Source organism: Rhodnius prolixus, unplaced genomic scaffold, assembly GCF_049639745.1.
Source record: "Rhodnius prolixus isolate KJV_2025 unplaced genomic scaffold, Rpr scaffold_1, whole genome shotgun sequence".
Taxonomy (NCBI): Eukaryota; Metazoa; Arthropoda; class Insecta; order Hemiptera; family Reduviidae; genus Rhodnius; species Rhodnius prolixus.
The window spans coordinates 68,044,514-68,063,774 of NW_027411581.1; the positions used below are offsets into that span (position 1 = coordinate 68,044,514).

A 19,261-nucleotide genomic window follows, 5' to 3' on the forward strand; every position below is an offset into this window, starting at 1 on the left:
CATCGAAGGAGAGCTTCTTTATTTTACCTGATTTTTAGTTTTGGGTGCACTCTAAGGAAAAGCCACACTAATGCTGACCAATCGGTACCACTTTATCTACTCACGAGCTTTCGAAACTTCTATTACTTCCTAGGAATGTTCTAAATCGCAACCCGGCACGAATGTACTGTACCTCCTCAACTCGGCAACAACAAATGGAGAACAGCTGCAGCCTATTTTAATCAATTACAGCCGCAGGACCTGAAGTTTTCTTAAAATGGCATTTCTTATAACTTTTGCTCCACTGTATTAAAAAAGAATTAAGAGGGAAAAGGTTCAAAAAAGATTCTCAAGTAAAGATGACCACCTCAAGGAGTCTTCTCCCTCAGGACTTGGGATGAAATTAAAATGGATAAAATCAAATAAAAGCAAAAAAAAAGAAGTCTAGTAGGCGGGGATTGGTTTATAAAAAAATTAATCCTACAACAGGTGTGATGAAAGAAGGAGTCGCTGACAACGCTGGCCAGAGAGCACCGGGCTCACTAATCGACTTGCTCACGACACCAGCTCATCTTTTTTATTAGGCGTCGATATAACGAGAGTTATATGGAGAGAAAATGTCTTAGACACCTCAAAGATTATATGTAATCATCTTTGCTCCAATTTACATAGATTTTTTGTTTTTTGTTTCATTTTCTTTTAACCTCACACTTAAAACAAAAAAACATGGCTGTTTATTCATTAAATTATATTGGATCTACTTCAAACAACTTGCGATGTCACATATCGATAAATTAAAATAAATATAGAGCAGCTGGGAGTGCGTGTAAACAAACACTGACTAAAGTGCTCAGTCGTGTTCCGGTCAGCAAAGCCCAGAGTAAATTGGATCATGTATGAAATATAAACAAGAATTTATTATATTATTCAAACCTTTTTTGAACATACTCCTTACTTTTGTGATAAAATTCGAAAATCTGGGCGAACAATAGAAGCGAGAGAGAGTGGAACTTAAGGAATCGATTACATCATTGACGTAGAGGTTATGATTCGAGAAAAAAGGCAAGATGCGATTACAATTCTGTGAAAGAGTTTAGTCTGGAAGGATTGAATAGGTTGAATGTGGAAGTTTTGGCGGAGTCACACAATTCAGTTCCGAGAGTTCATATTGGTCGAAGCAGTGTTTGGTTGTAAATTGTCAGAATGAAATTTGATCCAAGGTGTTGAGTTGATATTGTCTTCCTTTTTTTAAAAAAACCAAATTTGACCTTCCATTTACCTCCCTTTGTGGTAAAAATTAAAAAAAAAAAAAAATCATTTATTGGTGAGTTTCTACGTCACAAAAGGAAACCTACCGTCCAAATCACATATTTCTTGCTTCAGTAGTTTCGCCTCGGCTCGAATAGATTGGAAAGCGTAATTTAAGATAAATATCAACATGTTTACAAGTCTGTAAGAAACATGATAGCGAGAATAGTTCAACTTCATGTTACAGCCGACAGGTTGCGACGCCAGTGCTTTATCTAGCAGCAGGATGTGTTAAACGCAGGTGTTTCGTGTCAAAGGTTGTACTACCCATCTACTTGCAGGTTAATTGCTAGAAGTTGTCTTCGTCTCAGCTTACCTGAGAGCTCTACTAGTAACTGATAGTGATTAATCTCTCACTCGGTGATACCTGCCGTGAGTATCTACTTGTAGGGAGGAATACTTGAGTAATGGGTGTTACAGGAAATTAGCATTACGTCTTTAATTAATCTTGCGGTAATGGCAAACTCTTCCACCCCGGATACTTAAACCCCAGAGGCCACGTAAAAACTTTGGGAAAGTTCGCCAAACTTGAGTTTTCATTTATTGGAAACGACTTTAATTACTTTTATTTGCCAGCTCTTGATGCCAGTATAAGTTGAACCGCTGAGGTCGAGTCAAAGTTTAGAAATTGAGGTTTCATTGAAATTCTCAGGTCCTTAGCAGGACATTTCCTGTCCTCTTAGTTCCTCTTACTTCTCTTATCTACAGTTCAGTGCTGAAACAGGCAGAGCGCTGTAACGGGAACATTCCAGATAGGTTTGTACGGACCCAGGAGCACCTGGAACTCACAAGAATCAAACCGCAGCCAAAAAGCAGTTGATGGCGGGTAGGAAGGTTCCATTCAAACATATCTTCACCATTATTTTATATAACTATGGTACAATTCTTCTTAAAGAAGATAAACTGAAAGTGAACCGACGTAGAAAATATCCATTAAGCTCGTCAAGATTTTGTCAATGATATGGAAGCTACGGCCTCCTTCATCTGTTCTGGTTTTAATTCAGACTACGACTGTATGACGTCACTAAAAATCAACTTTGATTGTCTGCTAAGGGCGGAATAGTTCAATAACTGAGCAAAATGCATAATTATGTTATTATGGTACAGTTTGGGACCGAAATTCAGATCTCCATTCTCTTTTAAGCTGCCCTTAAAATTATTTGCTCAGGAACTTAGCTGAGGCTAGATAAAACGATTATCTGCGTAGTTCTGGTATATGGGACTGAAACATGGACTAAGACGCACGCCAGCAGCTTTCTTATCTGAAAGACGAATTCTCCGTAGAATATCTCGATTCAGACCTAGAAACGTCCAAGGTGACATGAAACTATTCAGGAATCGTATTGTTGAGACTTGAAAGAGCCATCAGTTGTGTAGGCTGGCAGAACCTGAGCGGATCTTGTAGCTAGGAAGGAAGTCCCTTCGCACAGCCAAGTCATCGCTACGGGAACCAAGAAGTGACGACCTCGCAGATCAGCCCAATAATATAAACGTAAAGTACAATTTGTGAGTAGAGGTCAGTGCAGTTTATTTTGCAGAAGTTAACTCAATAAAATATTAGCTGTAAATATTTCTCATGACTATGAGTTCAGTATAATGACGCACGTGATGACCTCTACAATTAAATGAGAAAGTTCAGCAGTTTCAGGTGGCCGCTGAGAAAGGTGAGACCGGCTAAATTCGCACGTATTCTCACTAAAATTGTCATTATAATTATTTTACACTCTCTCACATCTTGAATTGCAATCGGGCAGATTTGTTCGCTCTCGAGTTGTCCTCGGATATCCTTGGCGAGGTCCCCTGAGTTCGGAGAAGTGTTTTGTAAAAACTGTTGATTGTGTGTCTGTCTGTCCATCACTCTGAATGTGGTCTGCAAAACACAAAAACAAAAAACCCACAGTTAAATCAAATTTGATATTTTATTTAGGCGCCACCAGGAGACCCTGAAATAGGGTTTAGTCAACTGTAATGGCCGCTGTACCGTATCGCCCAGTTTTCTCTCTAAATTTGTCACATTGCAGTTGTGTAAGATCTCAATTACTCAGGTAAGTATTCGGAAACTTTGATGGGTAGCGGGTGACGTTTCCTAAAAAATGCTATTTTAGCCATCCAAGTGATCTATTCTGGACAACTGGCGTGGCCACAGAAAGTGGTAACGATCTCCGGAAGGATGTTTGTTATTGTCTCGCGATTCTTTGGCATCTGGAATGCACACTCACACACACGACCTCCTGCTGAATACTCGCGGTCTAAACTCTTACAAATATTGAAACCGAGTAACTAATTTAGACAGATATTATTTACTTTTAAGTCAACAAACCTTAATGAGATGACCCTTTAGCTAGATTGAAGCCATCTCAGAACTGTCTTACAATGAACATTCCTACAATAACAATTACAATCGATGTCATAGGCCGTGCATACAATGTATTTAGAGAATAACAGCTGTTAATATTATAAAAGCGCTGGAACTGTGCATTACACTATAAAGCTACTACAGTGATGTTACAGGTAATAGTTATGGACTTTGGTCAGTGCAATCAGTGCAGTTAATTAGAGGGGAGGAAATCTACGGAAAAGTGCATCCGGAAAGTGCCACTTCCTGTTCACCGCTAACTCATTGTCGGTTACCATGGCATCACTGTGCCCAATACAAACTTTGATCTTGCGATTATTTATTCTTTAGCTAGGGGTGCCAACCGTTTCCTAAAGTCCTCTTTTTCTAACAACAGGGACCTCAAGGCAGATAATTTCGGGTAGCAGTTCGGTGCAGCAAGTTTGCCAGGATCGTGTTAGGATAAACAAAGAGAAAGTCGCGATAGATTTTCTAATATTTATTTCCTTTAATTGCTTTATTAGAACGTCAGATGCTATTTTTTTTAAAGATTTTTTCTTATTTTAACAGCGCCTAGTAATTAGAATTACTAGTAATGAATTTTAATGAGATAATTTTTTAAAGAAAGCATTTATTTTTAGTTTTATTGCTTTTAATTATATTTAAAACTTGTTTATTTTTGAAAGGGGAGTAAACTTAACGAGTGGCTTGTTTATAGAGGGAGGTTGGATGGTTGGTGAAGGTGGTGGGGTTGGTAAAGGAGTGGGGAGAAGTGGCGCGGACCAACCTCCAGTGGCTGTTCGACTGTCGGCTCGTGTGTGTCGAGAGTGTCAGTGAACGCTGTTCTTCCTCCCTCAGACGAGCTACGTAAACTCATACTGCCTGCGGATCTGTTTTTGGATATTATAGTTTCTTGCCCAAGACAATGTGTACCTTTTACAATTTTAGTGGGGGTCAATTTTAAAAACGAAAGCAACAGGGGCAGTGGGGTGTCGTGTTTTGTTCTTTACTAAACAATCTTCTTCTTGGGGGGTTCCGACTTTTTCTTTCGTCAAGACAAACAGAACTATGTTCACTCCAGCAATCATTCTACTAATTTTGGCGCCAATACCAGCATTCAGTGAAGCCTCGTATCTAAAGTTATTTCCGGTCTCTAGCCCGCCAGTTGATCCTTGCTACGATGAAGACCGGCCAAAACGTTGCATACCCGATTTTGTGAACGCAGCGTTTGGCAATCCCGTAGAAGCTTCCAGTACCTGTGGTATGTTCGGTCCAATGCGCTATTGTGATACTCCGGAATATTGTAATATATGCGACGATAGCCAGCCAAGAAGGCGTCATCCACCCGTCTATTTGACTGACTTGAACAATCCGAATAACGTAACCTGTTGGCGATCTGAACCTTTATTGCCGCCCGTTTCACAGAATTCTCCGCCTGATAATGTCACACTGAAGCTGTCGTTGGGTAAGAAGTATGAACTAACCTATGTCTCCTTGCAGTTTTGTCCAAAAGCTCCAAAACCAGATTCCATAGCTATTTATAAGTCAATGGATTATGGGAAAACTTGGCAACCGTTTCAGTTTTACTCCGGACAGTGCAGAAAATTGTACGGCCGGCCTAATAGAGCTGTCATCACTAAAGCTAATGAACAGGAAGCCTTGTGTACGGATTCCCATCGATTTACTGGCGATTCTCCAGTAGCTTCACGTATCGCCTTCTCCACGCTGGAAGGTCGTCCGTCTGCAGCTGATTTTGACAACTCTCCCGTCTTACAGGATTGGGTCACCGCTACTGATATTAAAGTTGTGTTTAATCGCTTGAATTTTCCTTCAGTGGAAGAGCCGAAAGAGGAAAAAGAAGAGATTGTAAAAGAGAAGATTATCATTTTGAATCCGGAACAAGAGTTGAGCCCAAACGATGATGATGTGCTGGAGGATGATGAAACTATTTTAAGTAGCAGCGTTGCCAGCGGAAGTAATCTAGGAAATGGTCCATCCTCAATGTCATCATCATCATCTTCTTCTTCTTCTTCAGTGTCCACTGGTGGTGCTAGTTCATTGAACAACGCTGGAAATATCGCCCGTATTGTTGCGCAGAACATTGTGACTACAACTCCGGCTACAATGTCTTATCAGTACGCTGTTTCGGATTTCGCGGTAGGCGGTCGTTGTAAATGCAACGGACATGCTAGTAAGTGCATAATGGGCAGTGGGGGGCAGTTGTCCTGCGACTGCAAGCACAACACAGCCGGCAGAGACTGCGAGCGATGTAAGCCGTTCCATTTCGACCGCCCCTGGGGACGAGCCACCGCCAGGGATGCCAATGAATGTAAAGGTGCGTCTTTTTAATATATTTATATTCTATTTTCAGCATGCTGTTAACAATTTGTTCCAAATTTTTTTTCTAATTATGTATTTAGTAAGGTAAGATTTCGATTAGTAGAAGGTTGTCTGATGTGCGTCCCTTTCTTCGGTTTCCAGACAAGGAAGTATCGCTGATGCGCCAAAGAGATTATTGATGCGTGCTACAGCTAAAGCGGTTTTAGCTAAAAACTAATTACAACTTGTTTCTTGCACTAAAGACCTTGACAGTCGATGTGCCAAACAAAAATTCTCTTGTAAAACTGTGGAAAGTGAATTCATGCAGCCAAACATAAATCAAGATAACAATAATAGCTTAAGACAATAATACGTCATTAACATAACATAATCTTACAATCATACTTAAGGCGACATAGATCTAGACCGAAGCGGATTTGTCTGTACAGCCACCCACAGATATTAAAACAAAGTACTTTTATATAACTGCGCATGCTCATTGTAAACATGCAAAACTATAACCTTTTTTTTTAAAAAAAAAATCTTTTCAGAAAGATCCTTCCGTGGTAGAGGGGACACTCTGTATTTCAGGAACAGGAATACGATGAGAGCCATCATATTTACAGGAATTCAATGTCATTTGCTATAAAATTCTAAATTTGTAGAATTAGGCTGTCCGGAAAAACATCGGAACTTTACGGCAAAAGGAAAATCTTATCAGGGAAATAGTTCTGAACACATGTTGTTTACTAATCTAATTTTCAAGAAATTCTACTGGCGTAAATTGTGGTGAAAAAGTCGTATGAACGTTCGCGCCAGCTTTTGTTAAACACAAGAAAAATATTTTTGAATATTTCTCCAATCTTTAAAAAGTACTCCGCACTCGCTGAAGTCCAATGAACTATTTGAAGTTTAAGATAAAGATTCTTCAATATTTCACATACTTTACCACTTATTCGCTACGATTTTATTCAATTTAAAAACTTAAAAAACTCTTTTAATATCATCTTTTAGAAAAGTTTCCAATACGAGTATAGTGGAACTTCTTGAGTGTGTGTGAACCACTTTAAAGAACCCGCCGTCGCACTTCTGCTTTCAACATTATTCTGTTTGCATTTTCTTCTTCTTCTTTGTGAGTTATTTTCTATTTATTATTTAGAATCTAGTTCTAACCGTCTCTCTCCTGCCGCATTTTCATCATTGGTGCTTTTACTGCAGTATTGTGCAGCTGCTGTTGAAGACAATTGTTAGAGGGTGCTGACAGCTCTCCCAGAATCCCATCTAAATCTCAATACTCACTGATAAAAAGATTTCGAACAGTCCAAATCTGAAGGAAACCCTTGGGGCACTTCTTACGAAATTCCTCGCGAGCCTTCTACCACTAACCTACTTCTGGTGGCTAAAACTCTACTAGTTCCGAATTGTGTTTAGACATTTCATTCTTATAAATATTTTAAAGTTGTAAATTTAACGAAAGCAATGAGTATTTGAAGTTCACAGGAGATCTCAAGAAAATGGAAAAATCTTTTCAGTAATGTGGTGTTCAAAACCAATTGCCGGGGAAAATTTATCACGATTACAATGCTACTGCTCTGGCTACAGATGAGAGGAGCTCAATATAAACTCCTTTCACAACAATAAACTGAAACAATGATACAGTCGACGAGCTCCTAGCAAGTGATAAAAAGGAGAGTGGAAGTTTTATTACTGGTTATAAAGTCACGTCAGTGCCGATGTAATTTGTAATTCCAAGTTTGTTTGTTTGGTGCTTCATCAAAATGCACTTTTTTTTCTTTTTTATTCCAACCAATCGGAAATAGTTGGCACAAACTGTTCTGGCCAGCCAATCAAAACCTATTACAAGAAGTATATTATTTTTTAGCAAACTGTTAAAGTGCTGCTATTAATAGTTGATTGTGTACGTTCTAATGGAGAACTACGTGCTTGGATTTATAAAATTGATTACTGTAGTCGATTCTCTATTGTTGTCTAGCGGGAAGAAAATAAATAATAGTCCCCATCTTGGAGGTAGTGTGTTGATCGTCCGCACTGACGGCAGCTGATACAAAACGGATATTGTTTTTGAAAATGATTTCTTCCGTAAATTGTAGAATATATATCGTTATTTTGCGATAATTCCTCCCAGATGTATGGATCCGTATTTCATTCGATTTATTTATTGTACTCCTTTTACCATTTTTATTACGTCATAACAACTAATTTTGATGCATATGTTGTTGCTTCTGCGGTTGGTTTCGTCTTCAATTTAAGGAAATATGAATTTAATTAGCTATTTAGCAGCAGAGTGTCACTACTTCAGTTCGTGAGTGACAGCCAATCATGTTGGACATTCTCTTTCCACTGATCTTGCTCCTCTGCCCCACCCATCTCTTATCTTCAATAATTATTTTCATATTCATATATTTTTTTTAAACATTTCGATAAGATATGAATTATTTTGTGGATTTCTAATCCCTGGTTCTCATTTTAGTAACGTACTTAAGATCAATCTAATCTATGATTGTATAAGTTACTATATTAATCTTCTTGCGCAGCGTGTAAATAGAAATAGATATAAGTAGAGGTCACTAACGAAGACATCAGTAAGGTCGTCGAGATCTCTATTTTAGAAGATAGAGAGACGAAAACCAGAACCAGTTTTGAAGAGAAGCCGCAGCCTCTGATCGTAAGTTGGGCAATGTCACAACCATTTTTCTTTCTAAATCCTAAGAGTTGTTACATTTCTACCAGAGTTTATTAATTGGGTTCTGGTAACTAGTTCAGTTTAACATCCTGTTGAACAGGTACACCAACCCACGCCGACGCTAACCAAATCCCTGTCGGTGTAGCAGCCAGCCTCTTTAGAGGCCTCCATTTTTTTTTTTCAGTCTTACCACATTAACAGATCAAAATCTTCCACAACTTGCCTTGAATAAGGGAACTTATATTGGGTTTAGCAGTCAACTCAATTTTAAAGCCATGCTGGATACCTTCTTTTATTAAACAGATCAGGCATGTCCCATTTTTTCATTTGATTTGATTGACATCTGCTTCCAGTTGGCTACAACAGTATGGAGAATTATTCTAGCCGGTAGCTCCGGAAAGGAGAAAGTGATCCTGCATTACTCCTTTCTCTGTCAAATAGTGGGCCTTTTCCATTCCTGGGAAGACCACGAGCCTGTATAACCAATGCAGGAAAAACTTAAGGCTTTTATTATATTCAAACCTGCTGGATAAGTTACCCCTACTTGAAAGCAGTTTGCGACAGGGTTCGGGAGATTTGATACAGTTCGACATGTTCTGTTCCCAGAATATCAGTCCATACTGCTTTCTATTCCTTTCAAGAGCAACTAGAGGAACGTGTTCAAATTTTCGAAAATTAAGTTTTAACGGAAGGGAATGGTTTGAGCTCATGATGATGGAATATTTCAAGCTAGAACTTGATAGAACTGAATCTGGAAATGTCCTGTTCGATCTGGGTACCAAGAAATAGGAAGCTGACGAACTGATTCCCTAAAGATTTGGCTCAAAACCCTATTTTAAGGGACCTTGGTGGCAGCTGAATGAAATATCATATTTTTAAACAATTGGGAACTTTTCGTTTTTACGTTGTGCTGATGTCGGACCGCTAATTACCTTTGTTAAGGACACTAATTCATGTCTAGGGAATGGGAAATGTGCGCGATTGCAGTACTTCTCCTTACAAGGAATAGGAGGAAATAAAGGAAAGGAAGTGAACATTAGAACATATAGCCATAATTATAATATTGATTTACAAACTGTCTGGGAACTGGGAACGTTCAGAGCACAAAGCGGAGGTGTAACCGCTCTCTGCGAGCGCAATTCTGCAACACCATTGTGCTGGTCTTTAGCAGAAATAAAACATGCTGTTGCGGATAATTAACCAGCCTCCCCTCTGCCCATCTCACATCTGTAAACATCTCATGCTCGGTTTAATGTAATAAATCTATGTACTGCTAGCCGGCCGGCGTTGATTAAAGCTACACATTTTCTCATTAATAGCATTAACAGGTTGGTAAGGAGAGTGTTGCAGAATTTGACTCGTTTTCTTTGAAGTTTTTTTCTGAATGAAATATCTAATTAATATCGTGTTGTTGTTGGTTGACGATCTACCAGCAAAGTATTTGCTTTATATGAATGGCCTGTTGCTTTTAGTGGCTCTTACACTGCTCTAGTGAGGAGCTAGTGTAATCGTGCATAGTTTGATTTTGAGATTTCACAAGACTTTTGAGGTGTACTTGGAGATCTTCTAAGTCGGAAATGTTAACTAATTAAAAGTGTGTGTGTGTAAACTCCGGAACACAAAATTGAAAAATCGCGGAAAACCCAAATTTGGTATTTCGTTTAGTTCAGAGGAAGTCACGATAAGGTTATGGTTTAACAGAAACCAATCGGAATTACCGATTATTTTTTTTCTTAGTTTTTTAAAGATTTTTTTTTTCGAAATTATCTCCAACTATTTCCTTTAAAGTTAGTGTACCAACTCCTTTAGAGATCCATTTTACACCATTGAGAAACCCAAGACTATAACCCATCCACCTCTCAGTACAAAAAATAAGGTTATCTCAGAGGCTAGTGCACTGAACTGTCACGCGGAGGCCCCAAATTCGAATCCAACCATCTCTCAGATTTCTTCTTACTCAGATCATTGTCCGCTGCTAAGAGAACACTACCCGCAGATCTGCATTGCATTGAAATGCATTGTCCAGCGCCAATGACTTCTGTTGTTGACTCGCCGTTAAAAATAAATAAAGTAGTAACAATGACGCTGTAAAAAGGGTAAATAACTAAAATGTTTTACACGATCACATTACTTCCTCTTACTAGCAGAAAGAATACCTAACAGCTGATTAATTAAGCCTGGACCGCCAAAATGGAAGTAATTTATTGGGCCCAGGTATATATGTTCTTTTTTTTTTGTTTTTATCTTGTCCAGGTTATAAATATAACCCAACGCACTGTTATCTACTAGTACTTAAGGTTGTGTTGTAGTACATACCTAATTTGGTTGGGGAACATAACAGTCTTCAAGGTAGGTGTAATATTAAGCCGTGGACAATTACACTCTCGAGGGGGAGGTGTTGTTATCTTATATCTTACACTGGTCGACCGGCGGATGCCGCAGGTGATGTGCCGACAAAGCAGCCACGAAATCACTTTCTGATATTTCCAGTAAAAAAAAAAGAACAGGATGAAGGCCGATGTTCTAAGTGTGGTTGCTCCAGGTGACGCTAACCACTGATGCTGTTCTTAATTTGATCTATACTGCGAATTATTTATAACACAAGATGAGCATGTATTTTATTTGGGAATTTAATTTTTATTACGAGATTTTGTAGTTAGGGTGGGACTACGGAGGTGTTCATCTTAGAATTAGAACAAGCAGGAAGTAACACTTAACTATTAGTTTCTCTGACCGACGTCACAGCTAATATCGTCAATATTATGTGAAGTTTTAGAGTCCAATTTAGAGACAGCGTTGCAGACTGAAAATTAATGGAATTGGCTCCACAATCTTCGGAGTCAGTGGAATTGAATGAAAATTTGGGAAATCTTGTGTTGTGATCCGTCGCAAGATTTTCTCTTCAAGCCTTATCTCCAAACTTGGAATTTCCCACAAATATCTTTATTTTTTAATCTTCAATTTTTCTAAAAAGAACCAATGAGGATTTAGGCGTCAAGATCGGAACGAACATTGTGTCGCACCTCGCAGAGAACGGTCTTTTAATCGTAAAATTACCAGTCGGTTCCTTTGTCATTATGTCTGTAAACTCTGTTGCCAAGTTGCACGGTACTTATTTTGTCGTCTTAGTCCAATTTCAAACTTCAATACTAACTTTAAATATCTGGTTAATTGCCGTTAATTTTCGTACTTGTTTCTTGGGAAGTTGGCTAGAACTTTGGGCCCATGGTGATGCTTTAGGCATTTTAATGGTCATCAAGTTTGACCAAAAGTTATTAGAGGGGACTTGGATGTGAGGACAGTTCTATTGGCTGAAATTGGCCCCATGTCAATTAACATGGACAGTTGTCTATTGTAAGGGCTGATAGTTATTTCTTTGAACTCCCACTAAAAAGAAGCTGAGTTCTTGTCTAATTTGGCGGAATTGGGTATTGCTGTAGGATACTAGTATAGTTAAGAGTTGGCGATAGTTTGAAATTCGCTTTATCAAGTTTTCTTCGCCAATAAGACTTTTGAGGTACTCAGAATGCCTTAAACGGAGTGAGAACACTACAAAAGGAAAAGACGCAGGAATATCGAACATTATGTTCCATCTGCGGTGGAGTATGTCCAATTAAAATGCTTTCTTACGAAGATTAGGAGAATGTAAACCTTACAAAGAAAGGCGAGACAGAATTCAACTAAATGTTGGGCTTCCGATCTACTAGAGTAAACAGGAAACATTGTGATCGTCTCCTGTTTTCGAGAACAAAATTCAAACTGCGGACATGCTCGCTTTAAGGTTCTCTGAATCCGAAAAAGTGTCAACACTCTAGCTCTGCAGCGTAAACGGCCAATTTTGATTCCCAATTCCCGCCTTTGGAACCCGACTGCAAGTTAACGGCCCAACTCCAAGATACAGTGTAGACAGACCCTGGTTTTTGGTTTTGTCGGGTCAAGAAAATTATAACATTTTTAATATAAACAGTGAAGCAACAATAATCATAAGCATTGTTGAAATACTTTCGATTATTGTAGATAGCAATCAGAGTTACTTAGATGATTCTGAAAATATTGACACTTCTACACCTGATGTCTGAAGCCGAAACTCTATGACCTTATCAAACAAAATACAGAATGTCATGAAGTATCAGTTCCACAAGCAAAAAACACGAAGGATTGGAAACAAATAGGAGAAAAATAGAATTAGAGTACTTCCTCCTAGAAAAAGTACGGGAGGAACTAAATTCAAATAGTATCTGATTATTTACTGGCCATTCGTCCAACAAGTGTTGGATCAGAAAGGATATTCTCGACATCTGGATTATTTTGTACAAAAATTCAATCAAAATTAGGAGATAAGACTTTAAATAATTTAAGTTTGTTGAGAAGTTATTTTTTAAAAAATGGTAATCCATAAAGTGGTATTAGGTATTAGGATGTTATTTTTGTTATATTTTTATTTTTCTGTATTATTTTATTTCTGTTTCTAAAAGTTTAGAATAACACATTTTAATTTTTATATTCTGTATCTTTGAAATGAAAAATATGAAATGGAAATCAAAATAACATTTTTTATCACTTTAATTTTAATTTTCTTTGTATTTTTAAAATTGCAGCAAATACAAGAAAAATTTACAACTTATCCCTGCAGGTTGCGCGCATATTATAATAATAAAACATTGGGTGCCCATTGTCCGCCAGTATTGATTCAAAATAATGCTCCAATTGGGAAATACAAACCAACACACTAGAAGTGTACATAGAAATACAATAAAACATTTAATACTTTTAAAATATACCTGCGTGTACATATGTACAAAAAAATAGGAGGATAATCGTATTGGTTGTTATGGTAACGGCCATGTTAAAAAGGTGGGTTACTATGGTAACTGGCCTTCTGAGAATTTTACAGCAGATATAAATTGAAATTTTCATTATTTATATTTAGATTTCAGAATAAAGTTATCCACAAATATCTAGGTTCTGCCAATATACATTCAAATTAATATCATTTTTTGTTTTTAATTTTGTGTTAGTCCTCGTTAGAGTACTGCGCTTGAGTAAGGACTTTTTACCGGGAATACATATTCTCAGGGTGTCAGTATATATCTGCATCTAGAATGATTCAGAAAACTCGGCAGAAACAGCCGAGATTCAAATTCATTTTGCACTCTTAAGGCTATTGGCGGAGAGAAGAAAGATGCAATCATAATTCCGCCTTGACCAATTCCGCTGCGTGTAATAAGTAAAGGAATCAACTAATAGTAGAATATATCTTAGAATATTCAGCTGAGTTCAGTATTAGCAGCGAGTTTTTTCCAAATAGAAATAGTGTAGCCTGAGATTTGCTCATTTTATATCGGTAAAAAAAAGAAATAAATAATTCTACCATTCTATCAACCATGTTTAATTTCAAAATCCAATTAATAGACTAAACATTTAATTTACAACAAGAAAATTAAAACAAAGGAAATCAGTTGACGTATTTTTGTAATTCTAATTAATATATTTTAAGTGGAGGTTCCCAATATTGTTTGTAGGTTACAATAACAAGGACTTGGAGTGCCCTGTAATAAGGACAAACATAAACGAATTTTAATTAAATTTTGGAAGCTTGTTGTTGTATGTGTGAGGTTGATCATGGGTGAATTCTGTTTGTTGTACGTATTGTGGTTAAATTGCTTTTTATCAGGGCGAGGGGTCGGGCTGTAAAACAGACAAATTTTCGTTTTGGAAAATTTAGTGTTTATCAACCTTGTTGCGTTGAAACCTCTACGCGTATGTTATAAAGCAGTAACCTGCTTTTGTCTATAACCTGTAAAGGAATAGGTTTTATTAATTTTATTACTTTATTTTTTAAACATAAAAGGACATGGCGTAAATTGACGAAGAACTTTCTGATCGGAAGTATGACAGATAAGTTATTAATTTTTGGCAATAATAATCGCGTGAAACTTATTAGGAGCCCCCTTCGCCTGAAGATGATGTTCGATATCATTCTGTTCTCTTTAATTGGAACATTTTTTCTTTTTAAATCGCTGAAAGTTTTTATCGTGCTTTCTACGTATTCAGTATTGCCACCTTTCTATCTCAGACTTGCCAATTTATAATTTTTTGATAAAGTTTTCAATTAAACGTTATAGACGGTGTGATTTGCAATAAGTGTACTTAGATTAAAAAAAAAAACTTTAGAATTTTTCTGGAAATACAAGTACGATTAATGATTTACTTTATAATAATAGTGCTCAATTTTAAGGAACTCGTTGGAGCGTTTTTGCGGAAATCTTTGAAAACCGAAAAACGCTCGTTCCGATTTTGACTGGAACCTCATTTTGTTGCTTTCTCTGCCAGCATCTGAGCGAAATGTCAATTTTAACTTCCTGCAATCTTTTGTTTTTGCGTAGCCGTGGATACATAACAATACTAATCCTTAAATAATACTTTTTCGAACTCAGAGAAACGGAAATCGGTTAAAAATAAAAATAGGAAATCTGCACGATTGCAATACTTCCTCTTTATATTGGTAGAGCAAAAGAAAGTAATAACATTAAACAATGTAAAAAGAATATTGAAGCAAGCGTAGTTGTCTAGAAGCAGTTAGAGGACTATGAATTATAGAGTGTTATTGTCAAAGTTATCTGAAATTAGTAATCAGCTAATTATGAATCGATTGTCTTACTGTCACTTTACAAACATTGTCTGAGTCTGTGTATACTCACTAGTGACGATCGCCTACGTATTGTGTTCATTCCAGCCACACTCACCGTCGTGCAGTCTGTTTCATGCAACTGCAACTAACTGCACGTGCACTTACACAGCACACCTGTTTTCACAAACCAACTCTTAAAATTTCATTCAGTCGGTCACGTATGAGAGAAAACAAAGATGTCTACTACATTCTTTTGTTTTTATTCTTACCATTCTTCATCCGGAATTAATACGCAACAATGTAAGAGTAAACAAGCGAAGTTACATGCGAGAAAGGAGATAATAAAACTAGGAAACATAGTTGGTAATTTCTATTTGTCCCAAGAATATTTCTCGTGGCAACACTGTTTACATGTCAACAGTAAAATACCTTTTTTCTTTCAAGGATGCTAAAAGGGTTTTCGTAAAATATAGACAAATTATAGCAGTTTAAGTAATTTAATTTTTTGTTTTTATATTTCGTACCAAGTGCTTTGCCTTAAATCATCAAAGTTGTGTGTTTTTCAACAATTTTTCAGTTTTTTATTTGGGACACTTATACCACAGTTCAACTGGACCGTTTTAATAACAATATGTACAATGTACGAACTAATACTGTTGAATGAAGTTTAACATCTCAACTTCCCCTGAATGTCAATAAAAATGAATTATTTTTGAAGAAAAAGTTCAAACCAAAGTTACTGGTTCAAAATACGTTCATGATCAAGTTCAAATGAAACTATAGATGATCAGGGGGTTCCAACCTTTCTTTGGAACATGGCCATCTTAGAAAATTCCCTAATTCTTATGGTCCACACATACTGAAGTTCAGCCACATTTGGTGGAATTCGCAGATCTGGAACATAATAACTGATTTAAACTTTAAATCCTTTCGCTGCATCCCTGGGTTATTTGATTCCGACAGGTTTCAAGTTTTTGCCCAACTTTACCCTTTGCGGGTGTATGCAAGGAAATAATTGCGGTTTTCTGTTTTTTGTTTTGTTTTTATTGACATTCGTAATTCTTGTTTATCAAAAAAGGTAGTTAATAAACAGTTTTGGGAGGAATTTTTAGTATACGTACGTAGTCACAACTGTTTTTAAGAAGGGAAGTCGAAGGGTTAATTAATTAATAATCAGAAGGGCCGCCAGCCAAACTGATGTTACCTTAAAGTGATCACCTCATTATCGTAGCAAAGATATATCGATTGTTATCTTTAGAAAATATGAATACCTGAAGATCATAATGAATAAGGTATCTTTCTAATCTCAACACAGCGAACAGTCGTGTTCTGGTATATCTGAATTGATTATTTTCACCTTTTGACAGCCTATCTGCGAATGCAAGTGAATGTAAATACATGTGTGTTTAGAGCTAGAGTATTTGCGGCTAAAAGTACAGAGTAAGGCGCACGAGGAGAAAATTACGTCAGTATTGGGGGGATAGCTAGGCGCAGCTCACGGCCCAATGGGCACCTCAAACGACTGCCGCCGCAACCCTTTTCGTCTGGGGGCGAAAAAAATCCATCAAAACGATGTGTGAGCCGAGTATGCTCTCTTATCTCCTACCGCCTCCTCGGTAGCATGAGTGGTTCTCCGGTCACCCCAGTGTGCGTGGTGACGAACCGGAGGGCGCTTCTAGTGCAAAAATACACTTCACTTCTTCACCACACCAGGAGAGTACATCCTCCATTCCACACGACCTTCAACCATGTTGAACAAACAAAAACTCGATCACAATACGTTCTGTTACACCAGGTAAGAGAAGTAATTAAAAATTGATGATCTCCCAGTTATACTCAGGGAAGGGTGGTACTTCTTGTTTGCAGGTGCCATCGGAAAGTGGCCGTGGAGGAGCCAATTAAAGAAGAAACTGTTCAATTCGTACTGCCCCCCGCGAACAAAATTTCAATTTCATCGCTTTGATGCTATCGCTAAACCTTCTTCAGTAAAACTTCCAAGTCCTCCATTACGTGTAAATCATGTTTAATATTTGCTGTATTATGTTTTTTAAATACCGTTTTAGTTTCTCTCCGTACAGTATTTTAGCCCTTGCATGTGTATGTGTGTGTTCACACAATGAATAGTCTAACAATACTAATTAGCACTATTTAGTAGTTAGCAGGGCTTATTGTGCTCTCTATTGGCTCTCTATCCGAACAATAGATCAGACGAATATGTAAAACACACGAAACCGGAATTCCACACTATTTTAAATACAAAGACACGGCAATGAATGGGTGAAACAGGCCAAGTCTACCATTCATAAAACTTGCGGAAAGATCTGTCGGCAAGGAAGCCAAAGTTGGAGCGGCTTGTTATTGGAATAATGAATGAGAGACTAATAACTGATTCGACTGGCACAGATTTGTAAATTAGTGAGATTTAATGATGCGGTCGGTGTTGAAATTAGGTGGCTCTGCAAAACTGCCGTCTTCTCCATTGTCAGGTTGCCCTAAATGCTTTAAACTGTCTTTTTCAGATTGAACATGGTTAATGTAAAGAGTTGGAATGTAGTTTACGATGAATGAGCTGGCATACTCGTAGAACAAAACATCGCGGACGTGTTCTAGACTCGCAGTACATTGCTACATACCGTGGAAACCCATTCTGTCCTGAGGGAGCTTAGCACAGATGAAGAACCCTAAGATCTGTGGGGTTCTTTATCTCATTGAAACAGGTCCCTTTAAAAGAAAAATCTTTGCCAAACAGGACTTACGGTCCTTGACGAATTCTGGCCAATCTAAAACCTCACTAGCACCAAAACTTATATCAAATTTTTGACTGTTTTTATTGGTCAAGATATTAAGCGCAAACACGGTTTGTTTTGCATTCCAGGTTTCCAAAGCATGCATTTCAGGTAATAAGGCAATTCCTAAAATGGACACTATCATATTAATTAGTTTTTTGCCAGCAATCAGTAAAGGTGAACATTAGTAATCTGAGTCTAGGTGACATCGGCTGCGTTTGTGGGCTAGCTAGGTGAACTTAACTCTATCAGGTTATAAGTAGGTATGTAGGGGTACTGTGGCCTAAGAACTAGGAATGTAGGTTCTACAGAGGTCCCTAATTATCCCCTCTCCATCGCCTCCACTACCCGGTACCGTAGGAGCAAGATCTGATGATAAGCGAGAAGAAAAAGGCTTTTAATTTTTCTCCGATTTGAAATTACCGATATTGCTTGGTTGGCTGCAGTTTCAAAGTGGGTGTATGTGGGAGAGCAAGGAGTTCCTCTGGGTGGATCTTGCACCCTCCATGGAAGTGGAGGGGCTTCTCACGACGTAGCTGCAGGCCACCAGTCTTCCTTACCCTCCTCCGCCTTATTACAAACATTCCATTATCCTAGCCATGACAAATTTGTCCTCCTCTTTAATCGCCTTATTAAATGTTCACCTGAAATCGCCGTTTGATTTTTAAGAATCCTTGAAGAAAAAGTGGTTTTTAGAAAGTGGTCAAAGAGATGTGCTCGACTTTTGGTTGTTAAGCTCAAAGCAAATATTTCCGGTGGATACGCGACGTGGTAATCGCAATACTTGGACTTCCTGTAAGCAGTAAGAGGAAATGAAACGTCACGCAATGGAAGATACTTGCTTCAGAGATATGGACAGACTTGTTTGAAGCAATCGACACTGCGGTGCCGTATGCCTACAAAATTAATCCTCTTTGAATTATTTGGTATTGGGGCAGCCATATTGTTCTTCTTTGCATTTAAACATATAAAAGATGGGTCTTTTGTTGTCTCAGTTCTAAGGGAATTCAACATGGAGGAACGTGTTCAAACTAAATACTTCATGCAGTATCCTTTAATTTACCTAAATTGCATTTATTGTGTCAATTAATACAATTTTAACAATTCTGCGCGTTAGCATTTCAGTACTAAATGGTTTCTGGACTGATTCAAGTCTAATTGTGGTTTCTTCGTACTTTCTCTTGCTCCTCGTAAAAGAA

At 37.7% G+C, this 19,261-nt stretch overlaps 1 protein-coding gene and 1 long non-coding RNA gene across 2 annotated transcripts in view; one reads left to right on the forward strand and one right to left on the reverse strand.

The window, feature by feature from the left end:
- LOC141446302 (uncharacterized) overlaps window positions 1-19,261 on the reverse strand; it is a 32,521-nt gene that overhangs the window by 3,855 nt on the left and 9,405 nt on the right. Inside the window, exon 2 of the long non-coding RNA XR_012453620.1 lies at window positions 1,335-3,157. This is a non-coding gene — a long non-coding RNA (uncharacterized lncRNA). The remainder of the gene's footprint in view (window positions 1-1,334; window positions 3,158-19,261) is intronic.
- The window catches only part of LOC141446294 (netrin-3-like), a 200,108-nt gene continuing 185,244 nt past the window's right edge, over window positions 4,398-19,261 (forward strand). The window contains exon 1 of the mRNA XM_074112842.1: window positions 4,398-5,957. Within this exon, the coding sequence (XP_073968943.1) occupies window positions 4,691-5,957 (1,267 nt within the window). The 5' untranslated portion in view covers window positions 4,398-4,690. The remainder of the gene's footprint in view (window positions 5,958-19,261) is intronic.